Genomic DNA, 13,879 nt, shown 5'->3' with positions numbered 1-13,879 from the left:
TCGGTGCTTACAAGGCTGTCTCCTCCGCAAAGGTAACAGCCTCTGCAAGGAACGTCGGTGATGGCTTCTCCCCGTCTTAACGGCCACCTGTCGGTGCCTCGGAACGAAATCCTGCAGCTCTGCAACCACCCACACCGAGATCAAGCTGCGAAACCAAAATGCGTTGAAACCGAGCCACTGAGCAAACAGAAAGCTTCCTGCATCGAAGGACATCCACAGCTTCTGCAACCCCATTCTTCAGCCCGCCAACTGCCAGCCGGAATCGATACAGGGCCATGCGCCTACCCATTGACTCCGTGGCACCAATCTGATGTTGGAGACGCTGCATACTGTGTTACTGACCGATTGCTCTTGGTTGTCTCTCTGTCTCATCGTGTCGTGCTATTCTCATCCACAAACCGTCCGCCGAACTGTTGCACATTCGCTTGATGTTGCTCTTGTGATGCCCTCCCAGCCAGCTAAGATGAACCAGCGACCCCGTTCCCCTATGGGCTTGACTTGTCTTGGGTCCCTGAGTGTTCTTTTAACCGACAGTAACGACTGAAGTCAAGCAGCTTCGACGCGGGCCTCTTGCAAGATGCCTTCGAAAGACTCATCGCCGCACACGTACTCGGCCTCGCCACGAAGCGCGCAGTGGCCCAGTTCGTCGTTCTGGTCTCCTAGGCCCAGGAAGAAGTGCTCGCCCTCGTCAAGCGCTTCTTCGATCCCCCCGCATCAACTGCCGCCACCATGCTCGTCTCCTCCTCCACGACCACCGCGGCCGAAGACGTCCTTGCCGAATATGCGGCCCACAGTCATTCTGTCGCCGCCGGCTATCTCAAGGCCTTGCATCTTGCGATTGCCGACTCCCAACCACTCCGATCACCGGTACAGGTTTTCGGAAGATGTCTTCGCATCACTTCAGGAACACCTGGGACTGCGGGCAGACGGGATGAGGAGCCCAAACGTCAACGGGGGACATCTCACTCCCAGATCCCTCCATACAAGGACGGAAGGATCCAGAGCGCTCCGGACGATGGATAGTTTTGAGCGCGCAATCTTCCAAAGCCGGCCAGCAAACAGCCCAGATCATTTCAACCCAGCGGCCTCATCGACACCTCTGGCTTCGACGCCCGTAGCATTTCCGAAGCCACACGTTCTCGACGATATTTCGTCATCTTGTTCTCCAACGAAAGCCGAAGTCATGTCAGCTGAGTCGGACACTGTCTACGAAGAGATCCGCGCGGAAAACCTTGGATCCACGATACAGGGGCGATTGCGCCTCAAACAACACCGACGGCTGCTTTGTATGCTCGCCACAGTTGTCTTCGTCATCGTGGCGGCGACAGCCATTGCTGGAGGCGTGATATGGAAATTGACGACTTGTAAGTCACCATCCTGTCCATGTTGTTCAGTTGGATTGGAGGAAGTGGAAGTGAAGTGCGCGTGCGACGTCGTGATCTGCGTGCTCCTCAGCACTGACAAGACTATGACTCTAGTGGGTCGAGTGGACTTGAGCAAGCGACGGCGGCTCTAGAACACTGGAGCGGCTCATCCGCACACGTCGGATCGTGACACCGACGGTTGATGAATGCGCAAAAATCTACAGGTAGCCATGGGAACACCAGAGATGCGAGCATATATGAAAGGCTAGCAAGAGCAGAATCTCATTACATACCACGTAGGTAATAAACCAGGGACCGACCAAGTCGCCTCTACTCCTTTCCCTTTGCCTTCACTTTCTTGCTGTTTTGCTTTTCTGATACGCCGTTCACCTTTGCGCCGTTTTGTTTCTCCCCATTATGGTTGACCTTTCCGTTGACATCTTTAGTCCTTGACGCGTCACTGGACTTCCCTTTCTTCTTGTTCCCCTGGCCCTGCTCTGCTTTCTTACGATCAGCAACTCTGGGATCGATGCCCCGTGACTTCAACCACTTCTTCTCCGCCCTTTCAATGTGCTCTTTATCTTTCTCGTCGTCGAAGCCGCCAAAGTCATCACCCGGCGTCGGCTGCTCCTCGTCGTTGCCACCAACGCCATTGAGAATGCTCTTCGCGTCGCCGTTGAGTACAGCCGTTTGCTGCTCGGCATCGGTCCTCCCAGCCGACTGCCCGGTGCTCTTGGGCGTCGGCCCCGTCTTCTTCAGTTTACACACAAAGAAGCCATCGACGTTCTCCTTGTGCGGGAAGTACCGCCGCGTGAGAACCATCTTGTCGTCGAACTTCTTGTTCATGTAGCTCTTGAACCCTTCGGACCCGAAAGTCCCGAGTCCGGTGTCGACAATCTTGACGTTCGGTCGTTTGCGCAGAACGTACTGGACGACGCCTTCGTTTTCTTCCACCGTGACGGAACAGGTCGAGTAGACGATGTAGCCGCCGGTCTTGCTGGTGTGGTCAGTCGAGTCGATCGCGGCGAGGAGAAGTTGTTTCTGCATATGCGGGAGAGCGAGAAAGTCGCGCTCGTTCTTGGACGTCTTGACGCTAGGGTCCTTCCCAATGACGCCCGTGCCGGAGCAGGGAGCATCGAGCAGGACTCGGTCAAAGCCTCCCAGGATTTTGGGAAATGCCTTCTGTGCGTCGTAGTTGCAGATGATTGTGTTCTTGCACCCGAGGCGGTGGATGTTGCCGATGAGACCCTTGGCCCGCTGGCGGTTTGCGTCGTTGGCGAAGACGGCGCCCGTGTTCCGCATGAGCGCAGAGATGTATGTGGTCTTGCCGCCCGGAGCGGCAGCCATATCAAGGATGCGCTCGTTGGGCTGGGGCGCCAGCGCCATGACGGGGAGGAAGGAAGACGCGGCTTGTAAGATATAGTGTCCGGCGAGGTATTCAGGCGTCGCGCCCAACGGGACGGGCGCCTCGAATACTTGAAGGCCTACTTTTGACCATTTTCCTACGGGTTCGAGCACCACGCCGCGGTTGATCAAGGCTTGGGCCAGGGTCCGGCGGTTGGTTCGGAGGGTGTTTGTGCGGAGGACGACGGGTCGAGGCGTCTCGTTGGCTTCGAAGAAAGCGAACGCCTCCGCGGGCGTGAAAAGGTTGAATAGCTTTTCAGCGAGGTACCGGGTGTAGCCGTAGTATGTGCAGATGTCGGAGAGCAGCTGCTCAGTGTAATCTGTCCTCGACTTGTTCTTGTCTGCCAGCTGAGAGAAGTTGCCTAGGATACGGATTGTCTCTGTCATCCTCGTCCGAATCATACCCAGGTCTGGAGCGAGACCCTGTGCAGTCACCGAATCCAGCACACCCTCGTCCGTGGCAATGTTCGTCTGGATGGCATCCTCCAACTCTTCCTGTGCTTCTGCATCGACTTGTGCCTGCTGCTGGTCCAGTTTTCTCGACAGGCCTTCGATGTTCGCGGCGGTCAATTTGGCTTCGGCGTCCGATTCGTCTTCATCGTCGGAGAACATGCGACGTGGGGCTTCATCCGGGTCAGAGTCGAAGACGGAGTCGTCAGAGGGTTCTCCGTCGAGATCTGCTTCGTCTAGCTCATCGTCTTCGTCGTCTAAATCAGACAGCGACGCCTCGTTCAAAGGAACCCCTGCGACGCCCGCCTCACTCTCTTGGCCTTCATCCTCTTCATCGCCATATTCTCCGTCAACGGGTTCGGAGGCAATAGGAAAGGGCGGAGGGACTGTTATTTGAGCATCGTTGTTCACGATCTTCTTCTTTCCTTTTGGTTTCTTTGCGACAGTGGCACTCTCGTCTCGCAACGTACGATCAAGATTGACCAGTTTCTTCGGAGCATTCCCCTTCTGTTTCTCGTCCGACTTCCTTCGTTTTCTTGCAGGCTGCTTTGGCTCGTCGGCGCCGGCCTTCCGCTTCAATTTGATCCCTAATTCCTCGAGGGAAGCCGGAGGGCCCTGTTTTCGCATGCGACGCCCGACACCCATTGTGTGTGCCGGGTTGTGGTCGGTGCGGTGAAAACGCTGCTGGCACAAAGAATTTTGGCCCAAAACTTCGGGTTGCATGCGGCTAGAATTTTGCAGGCTAACTAGCCCGGTGAACGACCAGTGAACGACCAGTGAGGGCGCAGTGAAAGCGTGGTGCCGCCCGCACCCCGCTCTCGGAGGTCAAATACCGCGGCGGGTCCCCATGCGAATGCCTGGGGGTTTGATTGGTCCCTCACAGAGGCCTATCCGTCAATTAGCACGCGCCGGCCAACACCGCCCCTCGTCGTTCACCATCCGGTTGGATCTTTAGCGCAGGCTTGCTTTCCGCATCTGTCAACCATCACGATCATCGGTCTTCGTCCCCTGAGCCGGCTGTGATGGTTGGCCCTTGAGGCTCTTGGAGCGGTACGACTGCATGGAGGGCACAAAGTCCGTCCCGTCGCTTCTGCACAGGACATATGCTCCAAACCTAATTGAACTGGGGCGCGCGCAATTGGAATTCCTTCAAGTTGCCCTCTGCGTCCTCTCAGCCCCGAGTCGCACGATAATCAGCACCTTATCCACCGAACATGGCACCATCACCCAGTCCCCCAGCGGCTGGAGCTCCAGACTCCGTGGCTGCTCGGCCTGCCACAGAGACTCCTCCAGCAGAAAGAAAGTATACTTCGCACGCTTGCGAGGCCTGTCGCTCCAGACGGTCAAAGGTAGAGTCAACCATCAACTTTGTCGCAAGAATCTCGACGTGCTCATCGCTCTCGTTCTAGTGCAATGGCCAACGTCCCATATGCTCAGCATGCTCTCGCCTTGAAACGGCTTGCATATACTCTGCAGTCGACCGTCGGAAAGGTAAGCTCACTACGGATCAGACCGACGCGCTGCAAAAGAAGGTCAAGAACCTTGAAAACATCATCACGGTCCTGAGCCTGGGCTCTGATGACGATGCCCTCGAGCTGCTGAAGACCATACGGGATAATGCTCCCTCCCCGGCATCAGGCCACGCCCTATCCGTTGCGGATGTGCTCGGGGAATGGCACAAATCTCGGGAGACGGACGTCGAGTACAATGCCGAGGTAAGCTCGCGAGGCACGTCCCTGAGGAGGCGAGTACCGTGAGCTCTACACGAACCACGAGATGAGAAGAACCGAGCGGTCGGATCACAGCGGACTGACCTAGGATAGAGTACGCGGCTCTACACAACCAATGACTTGCCACCAGAGCGATTGATCCAATATGGGGTCACGGCCTACTTCAATTGCAGCTATACGCTTTTCTACATCTATGAGAAGCACGAGATGACGGATATCATCAATCGGGTTTACCGACCTCAAGAACCAGTTGACAAGGCAACCTTGTGTGAATTGTGTGCTTTGGCAGCCATCGGAAGTCACTACGACGCGGCCAACTTTGACGTGTCTGTCATGGAGAACTTGTACCACACAGCTGCAGTTTACCTCAGCGATTGCATCGAGGCGCACTTTCTGCGTGGAATGAGAGTCATCCTGTGCCTTAGCATGTACTCATTCATGACGAAGAGGATAAGCGCTCGGTATTCGCTCGGTATGTGCCCCTCGAATGGTTCCGCAACGAGGCTGACGTCTTCCAGCAATGGGCCTGAGTATAGCTCGTCAAGCTCGCCTGAATTGGCAGATGCCTACAGATCTCTGGGTGCCGTACCGGAAGGTGTATCGTTCATTCGTGTTCATGGAATGGTAGGAAAAGCCCGAATACAGTGCATTAGCCGTAGATGCTGACCTTGACAGCTGGCTTTCCTCGAGTCTTGGATACCAACCCGGTATAACGGATGAGGAAATCAAGGTGAGCACAAACATAATGGATGGTGCATGCAGCACAACCGAGTCTCTCGCTGACGTTCCGCAGTTCACCAACCAACCCATTACCGAACCACAGCCAACCATCGAGAATGACATTCAAGCGCAACTCAGCGCCGTAGGCCTGATGATGGCCAAAATCGTCCAAGACGTCTACAATTCGCGGCCCATGGGCATCTTCTCCCTAGCCCGTCGCCACTCGGAGACCCTGCAAGCCTGGCAAGACAGCCTACCGCCCACGATGAAACTAGCCGAGCTGAAGAAGGAAGAAGGCAATGTCTTCATCGAGCCACACCGCCGGTCGCTCATCCTCGTGCACGTCATGTTCTTCGGCGCCCAAATGCTGCTTCAGCGACGCCTCCTCGTCACTATGGCCCAGGAGCGCATGAACAGGCGATGGACCCTAGACGGCAGCTACGAGGATGGCAGGGTCATTGAGCAGCAATGCATCGCCGCGGCCGAAGAGTGCGTCTACCTCCTCGATGTCCTCGGCTACACCAGACATATGTTCCGACGTTGTTGGCTATGCATGTAAGTGGGGCAGCTTTACCCTCCACCATCTCCTGCCATGAGAGTTCAGCACTGACGTTATCTTTTCCCCTTCCTTGAAGCGGCCACGCCTTCAGCGCGTGCAGCGTGGTTCTCTTCGACGTAGCCCTGCGGCTCCTCTACGACCAAACAGACGGCGTGGACGAACAACTCGCCCGCTCGCAGGAATGCATCAACATGCTCGAGGGCTGCGGCGAGGCCGACCGCGTCGCGAAGGCAATGCTGCAGATTGTCCTCCCCCTACATCAGGACTTGCGGCGCCTGGCGAGCGACCAGCCAACCACTCGCAGTGGAATCCACAATTTACTCGAGAACCCGCTGTCTGGGACGACTTCGACGACGACACCGGAGCCACAGATCCGAGCGGCCGTCATCCCGGCCATGCAGACCGCGATTGAGGTCTTGGGGAATCCCTTTGGACATGTCAGGAGGAATAACATCGATTCCTTCGCGGCTGGCGACCCCAGTGTGCCCAGCTGGTGGAATTGAGGCTTCTGAACCGAACCGACGACCTCGGAGAAGAGGATGCCGCAAAGTACGGAGTACACAGTGCATGGCAAGGCCGTTTACGACGGAAGTTCTTGCAAATTGGGACCCCGGGAACCCTTTGGGATGACACGGCGTTAATGCCCGGACGCTGAATGATTGGAGGACATGCCCCGGGCGTACGGTATGCGTAGGTAAAAGGATGTAGTTAACCGGGCAATTACGATGTAGATAAGAGGCCGATGACGAGGGAGCAGTGTGGAAAATGCACTGACTGCCTCCGTCATCTGGACAAACACGCTTCCACGTACAGATGCAAATGATTCTGGGTTCATATTTTGATATGCACTTCACCCATCCGTCATTCTTGCGACCCGACCGGCCTTACTCCTCTCCTCCCAGCAGCAACACAGTTCAGATCTGGGCCGCTTCTCTCTTCCTTTTTCATTCGATCGACCATCGTCTCCAACCCCGCCATCTCCATTGGAAGCCCCTTCAAGCTAGACCGTTGACTGGCCCAAGCAGGGGTGCGGGTGAATTGGGTCCGGACCCCTTCTTCTTCAACGTAAGCGGGAAGGGGTAGTCGTCGGGCTCTTCTTCCTCACTGGTATATGTCAGCATTTGTTAACAAGCTTCGAACGTTCAACGTACGGTAATCTCCAAGCAATGTAGTCCTCGGTGCTCAAACCTTCCTTGCCTTCCTGTAGCGATGCGAAATCACCCGGCGTCATCATCCCAGATCGATCTCGAGGTGATCCAGGCACAGAGAGCGGTCTGGAGATCTTCTGTTCGGTACCTCCAATAAAGTCATCGAAGTCCTCAGCATCAGTGAACGAGCCGGGATAAGCTCGTCGAAGAGCAAGTTGCCGCGCCTTGACATACTCCATCCCCATGCGTTTCCAATCCAGAAGGTCGCTAAGTCGTTCTGTACGATTGCGCTGGTTGATACGCTGTCTTCGGCTCTTGTTGGCAAATTCGTACATGTAGTCCGTTAACTGGTTGACGGACTCGTCGACGCCCTTGGTGCGTCGGTCCACGATATAAATGCCGTAATCAGACGAATTCTCAATCAGTTCTTCCATGTAGCACCCAAAACCGGAGAGGTTGGTGGTTATGGAGGGAACACCCATGACGGTACACTCTGCCGGGGTGTAACCCCATGGCTCGTAGTAAGAGGCAAAAACACCGAGGTGCGTGCCCCTGACGAAGTCATCGTAGTCCAATGACAGGACGGGATTGGCCGAGTTCAAAAATTCGGGATGGAAGATAACTTTTACTCGGTCGTGGGTGTTGTTGAACAACTGAACTCGACGAAGCTGATTGAGCACCGGGTCTTCCGAATCATTTATCATGTTGTGTGTGACGATGGGTGGAAGGCCATGTCGCTTCATGGCAAATATCCTACGTCGAAGCATGACCCGGTCGCTAGGAGTGACGAGTTCCTTGTCATCTGGCATTGGGTCGCCTTCCTTCCAATGAACAGCCCTTTCGAACAATCTGCGGCCGATGCCTCGCTCGATGTTGGAAACTGTGTCCGCAAGGGACTTGGTAACTGCTTGGCCCTTGAGTGATTCAACTGAGAGAGAAGTGGTCTGCGCGGGCATGATCAGGAACGCGACGATGGTTGTCTTGGTACCCGAATTCTGCAAGCGGTAATTCAATCTGGCCAGTGACTCGATGAACATGTCCACGCCTTTGTTTCGATACTCATATCTTCCTGCCGTGAAGTAGTAGAGTGTGTTCTCCAGGTCAAAATCCAGCTGGCCGTAGAAGTGTCCACGCACAAACTCATGAATCTTCTCTTTCTGCACCGAGTGGAGGTTCTGGAACTCGTGCACTGCGGAGAATTTCTTAACGTTCAGGCCGTTGGGCAAGACCCCGTCAGGTTTTCGTTTCAGCAGGTGCTCGCTCTCGAATGCGGTGATATGGGAGACGGTTGTGAAAACGTCGGCGGAATGGGCAGATGCGCGCTCTATGCAGTATCTGTGGTAAATTCCACGTTTGCCCGCCTCGGCATCGACGTCAAAGTATTGCAAATTGTTGTAGAAGTCGACCGAGCCGGCGCAGAGGTATCGTCCGAGAAGGGTGGCATGAGTCGTAAAGATGGTCGTGAGGTCCATCTGGCGCTTTTTGGTCAAAGGTAGGGCGACTCCAGCAAGCCATTCGTGGAAGTGAGCGATGACTGCGCGATCCGTTTCGCGTGAGATGAACTGCAAAGTGTCAGTCAACAGCCCAGCGTCTCACTGCAAGCTCATACCTCGCCCAAGAACCAGGCCACCAAATAGCCGAACACAATAGCTTCGTTTGTTTCATTATCTGAGGCAGGCGAAGGGATGCCAGCCGCGGACCATAGGTCACCCTTCCACTCATCCAACCATCGGTACCCTGTTCCGGTGTTGATGAGGAGGACCCGCGGTGCACCTTCGATCAGCCACCGGCCATACATGAGCTCGATACCACGTTCTTGCATCGATTCGATGGTCTGCCGAAGAGGGCCGGCTGGGGCTTCGAGGGTCTCGACTTCGACGGCGGCCTGCGAAAGTCAATTTGAAGCTCGATGAAAGGACAAATCAACTTACCGAGTTCTTGTTCAGGGGACCAATGAGTGTATATCGGTCGCCATATTCGGCGGTTGTGACAGGAGCTTTGGACTTGAGCACGGAATAGATACCACCCACTGTTCTGAATCAGCACATGCCACCCTGTACAGTGAGAAAACGGCGGGCATACCTCGATTCGCAACCTCTGTTGCAACTTCGAAGAGTAGGTGGTTCTTGATGTCTCTCTTCTTCTCCATGTCGCCGTTCATCTTGACGACTCTCCGGTGCTTGTGTGCAAGAAAGTCGGCGTTTGTTGACTAGAGAAGCTGGAGACGAATGCTTACCCCACAGTAGTGCGGAAGCTTCCAGACGGGTTCGAGAGCTCGACGGTGCTGGCTCCAAGGTCGAGGACCGAGTGAAGAGCGCAGAGCTATAAGATGAGCTCGGTCCAATGATCTCCTGGAGTGAGAGAAGAGCCAGAAGATGTAGAATGAAGAAGAGATGCTTGCCAGAGAAACTGTCGAAAGCGGATCTGAGAAATTGTGGCAGGGTTTGCCGATGGTAGCACGACAAGCCGATCTGTTGGAGTGGAGGCAAGCAAGGAAAGCTCCACTGCAAGAGTCGAGCTTGTGAATTTGTTGACTTGGGGTGTCTCAGCAACGAAAATGCAGAGAGGCAAACTCAGATGCAGGTCGACAACAATGAAGATGTTCCGGCGGCGCAGCTCCTCACAGGAACGTTGAGCACGGAGGAATTATTATTTGTCGTCGTATTCCGTACCACCGAGTTCCAAGTGACGGCATGGTGCAAGAATCATGCCACGCTTCGAGCTCTCCCAGACAACTGCAGCTCTGCTGGGTGCCCTGGGTGCCCTCGGCGCCCACCACGCGCAATGCACAATGACGGCAGGCACGTCATTCGGTTTCTGCCTCCCAAATCGAGCCTAGACGGCGCGCCTCCAGGTGGGCTGTCCCCCATTTCTTTCCCACTGTCTCGCCTATGATTGAAGGAAATCTCCCCCAAGGATGCACTCCAAGCTGGCGCCCCCCGCATTCTCAAGCCCATTCTCACAAGGAAATTTCAAGATGCTGGTTGCCATGCGGACTATCTCCGTTCCCAATCAGATCGCAGTTCCCCGTGCAACACCCGTGGACACCGCCGGAGCTCGACATGCTCGTCTGCTCGTCTCGTTCGGCGATTTTTGAAGCCAGACTTCAGTTCTTGCATCTACAGTAGTGGTGTAAAACCACACTGTCGAAAGTGGTTCAGTGCGTCAGTGGTGAGCACTTGTTTAGGGCACTGCCACAATTCCCAGCACCTCTGAAGCTGCAATGGTAAATATATCTGTTGGCGACACGCGCTCACCATGTGATTACCGCGATACTGACGGATCTGTTGCTCCACGGTACAGACATGGAGGCGCGGTTCTGGCATGCGATGGAGATGGCCCGTCATCTCGTTGCTGTTGTGCCTTGTTGCTGAAGTCTGCAGCCAGAGGCAGGAGATTCTCAATGGCCCCGGCAAAAGACCGAACATCGTCTTTGTCTTGACTGACGATCAGGACTTGCACATGGACTCCCTCTCATATATGCCTTTCCTGAAGAAGCATGTAGCTGATCGTGGTACATCCTTCCGGCGACATTACTGCACAGTCGCCCTATGTTGTCCTTCCAGGGTAAGCATGTGGACGGGCAAGGCCGCGCATAACACCAATGTGACAGATCTGCATCCTCCATGGGGAGGATACCCGAAGTTTGTGAGTCAGGGCTTCAACAACGCGTACCTGCCCGTATGGCTACAAGATGCTGGTTACAATACATATTACGTTGGCAAACTGTTCAACGCCCAGAGCACGTCCAACTACGACAAGCCTCACGCGGCGGGGTGGACGGGCTCAGACTTTCTGCTCGACCCGTACACGTACGAGTACTACAATGCGACCTTTCAGCGAGATCACAACCCTCCAATCGGTTATCCGAGCCAGTATTCGACAGATCTGGTGGCGGAGAAAGCGCTTGGGTATCTAGACGAGGCACTGAGAGAGGACGATCCGTTCTTCCTCACGATTGCACCAACAGCACCCCACAGCAACGTACACATCACAGACGACTCAGTAGAACAGTCGATGCCTCGGCCAGCCAGCCGTCACGAGCATCTCTTCAAGGACGCCAAAGTTCAGCGGAGAGCCAACTTCAACCCCGACAGACCCAGTGGTGCTTCATGGCTTTTAGACTTGCCTGTGCAGAATCAAACCAACGTGGATTACAACGACGAATGGTATCGCAACCGACTCCGGACACTGCAAGCTGTCGACGAGATGATTGACCGACTGGTAAGCCGATTGCACCAAGCCGGCGCCCTGGAAAACACGTACATCTTCTTCTCCACCGACAATGGTTACAGCATCGGACATCATAGGAGGCAGCCTGGGAAGCAGTGCGCCTTCGAAGAAGACATCAACATCCCTTTTCTCGTTCGAGGCCCTGGCGTCCCCCAGGGTCATCGCACAACGATCGTGACATCGCACGTCGACCTTGCACCCACTTTCCTGAGTCTCGCAGGTGTCTCGGATGTGGAAATGGCAAAGTATGAACTCGACGGCACCGCGATTCCATTGCAGCTGGAAGATTTGGCACTTGCTGAAGAATCCTGGCCACAGGAACATGTGAACGTCGAGATGTGGGGCATCATCCAATCCGAAGGGAAACACGGGTTCGTCCTCTATCCGAACCATACGTACAAAGCTCTCCGAATCAGCGGGGATGGTTACGATCTGTTGTATACGGTGTGGTGTAGCAATGAACACGAGCTATACGACATGACCCATGACCCGTGGCAGATGGACAACGTCTATGGCGAAGGAACAAGAACGTATACCATCGGTATGCCCAGCGAGAGGCTCAGAGATGAGATATCCTCCTCGCTCAGCGCGGTAGGTATCTTTTCGCACGGCAATATCACCACGACGATCTCGCATCTCATCTCCCGTCTCGACGCGCTCCTGTTGGTGCTTAAGACCTGCAGAATGGACGAATGCCGGACGCCTTGGTCATCACTTCATCCCACAGGACAGGTGCGGAACCTGCGCGACGCTCTTGACGTGCGGTTCGATGAGTTTTATCACATGCATCCGAAAGTGCGGTACGAGCAATGCGAGAGGGGATATATCCCGGAAAGTGAAGGTCCCATGTGGGATAGCGGCATGTCCTTCCGGGCCATGGAGCATGAAGTTTGGACGGGTGCCTGACTCGAAAGCGTCGAACCGCTCCACTGGGTGTTCATGCCTCGATGCCACCGTCTACACAGTGGCACTACCCCTGGAAGCGAATCTCAAGACACCATACCTATTTACTCCTCTTGTAGATCTTTGCAAGGAACGTCTCAAACACCCCCTTTTTGAGACCTTCACTTTCGTCCACCGCGGCCATCAACTGCCTCAACTCCCCAACCCTCTTCTCTTCGTATTCCTGGTATCTCTTCTCGAGCTGAAGCTCATTGTACAGCTCCTTCACCTTCGCCTCTTTCGCATCATCCTTCTGCCCATAATTCTCGTCCAGCAGCCTTCTCTGCTCGGGGGTGACTATCTGCAATGCCTGATTAATCAACCACCCACACTTGTTGTCCTTGATGTCGGTGCCGATCTTGCCAATCACAGCAGGATCACCGAATGCGTCGAGGTAGTCGTCTTGAATCTGGAAGTACTCGCCCAGCGGGATGAGAATGTCTTCTGATTGTTTCAGGTTCTTGGGGGTTGCCAGTCGCAAATAGTACAGCGCCAGGGCGACAGGAAGGTAGAAGGAGTAATACGCGGTCTTGTAGATGACGATGAAGGTGTATTTTGCCATGCTGAAGTTGTTGAGGTCGACATCATCTTCGGGCGCCGTGATCAGATCGCACAGCTGGCCCAGCTCGGTTTGCCAGGTAACCTCGTGGAAGAGCTCCACGAGGTCAAGATAGGCGGGGTGGCTGCGGAACCGTTTCTTGAGGATGAGATAGATAGAGGACTCCAGCATGAAGGCATCGTTGATGGCGATCATACCCACACCCGGATGGCGGTACCAGCAGGGTTCTCCGCGTCGGGTTATACTCGAGTCCATGATGTCGTCGCTCACGAGAAAGAATGCTTGCAGCAGTTCGGTGAGCCAGCCGAGGGTGGCAAGATCTTTAAATTCTTCAGGGGAGAGAGAGCGTCCGAGCAGTTGAGAGGCCGTATCCGGCACAGACATGCCTCTGTTGAGCTTGCCCGTCGGCGTGTTCGTGTTGAGAGACTGCCAGCAGGATTAGCTGAGTGGGCAAGTCGCACGGCTTGCGGTGCGAAGTACTTTCTCGAACCATTGTAGCGCATTGTCGGGGAGATTGAACTTTCGACACTCTCCCAGCAAGTCCTCGACCAGCGAGGGAAAGACGTCGGTGAAGTCTGTGCGAGTTGTCTTCGTCGCCATGGCTATGATGCCCAAGTGAAAGCTTCCTTGACCGACAATCTTTCAATGGATGAGGGGGAGCAGAAAAACATTTTGGAGATGCGCACCTGTCACACCTGTTCCTGGCGGGCACGGCGGGGGTCGGAGTCTGCTTCCCCGAGTGGCGCCGACAACCTGTGGCTGACACTGAG

General features: G+C 55.0%; 5 protein-coding genes across 5 annotated transcripts; 2 read left to right on the top strand and 3 right to left on the bottom strand.

The window, feature by feature from the left end:
- Positions 1–1,694: 1,694 nt before the first annotated feature.
- Positions 1,695–3,863, bottom strand: G647_04134 (ribosomal RNA small subunit methyltransferase B; the record flags this gene model as incomplete). The annotated part of the gene is made up of 1 exon (XM_008728478.1): positions 1,695–3,863. The coding sequence occupies one exon, from the start codon at positions 3,861–3,863 to the stop codon at positions 1,695–1,697; it is 2,169 nt and encodes a 722-aa protein (XP_008726700.1).
- Positions 3,864–4,631: 768 nt separating this feature from the next.
- On the top strand, positions 4,632–6,730 carry G647_04133 (uncharacterized protein; the record flags this gene model as incomplete). Its single annotated transcript, XM_008728477.1, has 7 exons — positions 4,632–4,709; positions 4,751–4,933; positions 5,042–5,420; positions 5,467–5,572; positions 5,624–5,678; positions 5,742–6,223; positions 6,304–6,730. The coding sequence occupies 7 exons, from the start codon at positions 4,632–4,634 to the stop codon at positions 6,728–6,730; spliced, it is 1,710 nt and encodes a 569-aa protein (XP_008726699.1).
- Positions 6,731–7,222: 492 nt separating this feature from the next.
- On the bottom strand, positions 7,223–9,536 carry G647_04132 (glycogen [starch] synthase; the record flags this gene model as incomplete). Its single annotated transcript, XM_008728476.1, has 5 exons — positions 7,223–7,331; positions 7,379–8,937; positions 8,985–9,260; positions 9,307–9,404; positions 9,458–9,536. 5 exons carry the CDS (start codon positions 9,534–9,536, stop codon positions 7,223–7,225), a joined length of 2,121 nt encoding a protein of 706 aa, XP_008726698.1.
- Positions 9,537–10,948: 1,412 nt separating this feature from the next.
- On the top strand, positions 10,949–12,514 carry G647_04131 (uncharacterized protein; the record flags this gene model as incomplete). The annotated part of the gene is made up of 1 exon (XM_008728475.1): positions 10,949–12,514. The coding sequence occupies one exon, from the start codon at positions 10,949–10,951 to the stop codon at positions 12,512–12,514; it is 1,566 nt and encodes a 521-aa protein (XP_008726697.1).
- Positions 12,515–12,611: 97 nt separating this feature from the next.
- Positions 12,612–13,709, bottom strand: G647_04130 (farnesyl pyrophosphate synthase; the record flags this gene model as incomplete). The annotated part of the gene is made up of 2 exons (XM_008728474.1): positions 12,612–13,535; positions 13,590–13,709. 2 exons carry the CDS (start codon positions 13,707–13,709, stop codon positions 12,612–12,614), a joined length of 1,044 nt encoding a protein of 347 aa, XP_008726696.1.
- Between the last annotated feature and the right edge of the window lie 170 nt (positions 13,710–13,879).

Source organism: Cladophialophora carrionii (genome assembly GCF_000365165.1).
Source record: "Cladophialophora carrionii CBS 160.54 unplaced genomic scaffold supercont1.3, whole genome shotgun sequence".
NCBI lineage: Eukaryota > Fungi > Ascomycota > Eurotiomycetes > Chaetothyriales > Herpotrichiellaceae > Cladophialophora > Cladophialophora carrionii.
The sequence above is the reverse complement of the archived record's forward strand: the minus strand, read 5'-3'. Positions and strand labels throughout refer to the sequence as shown.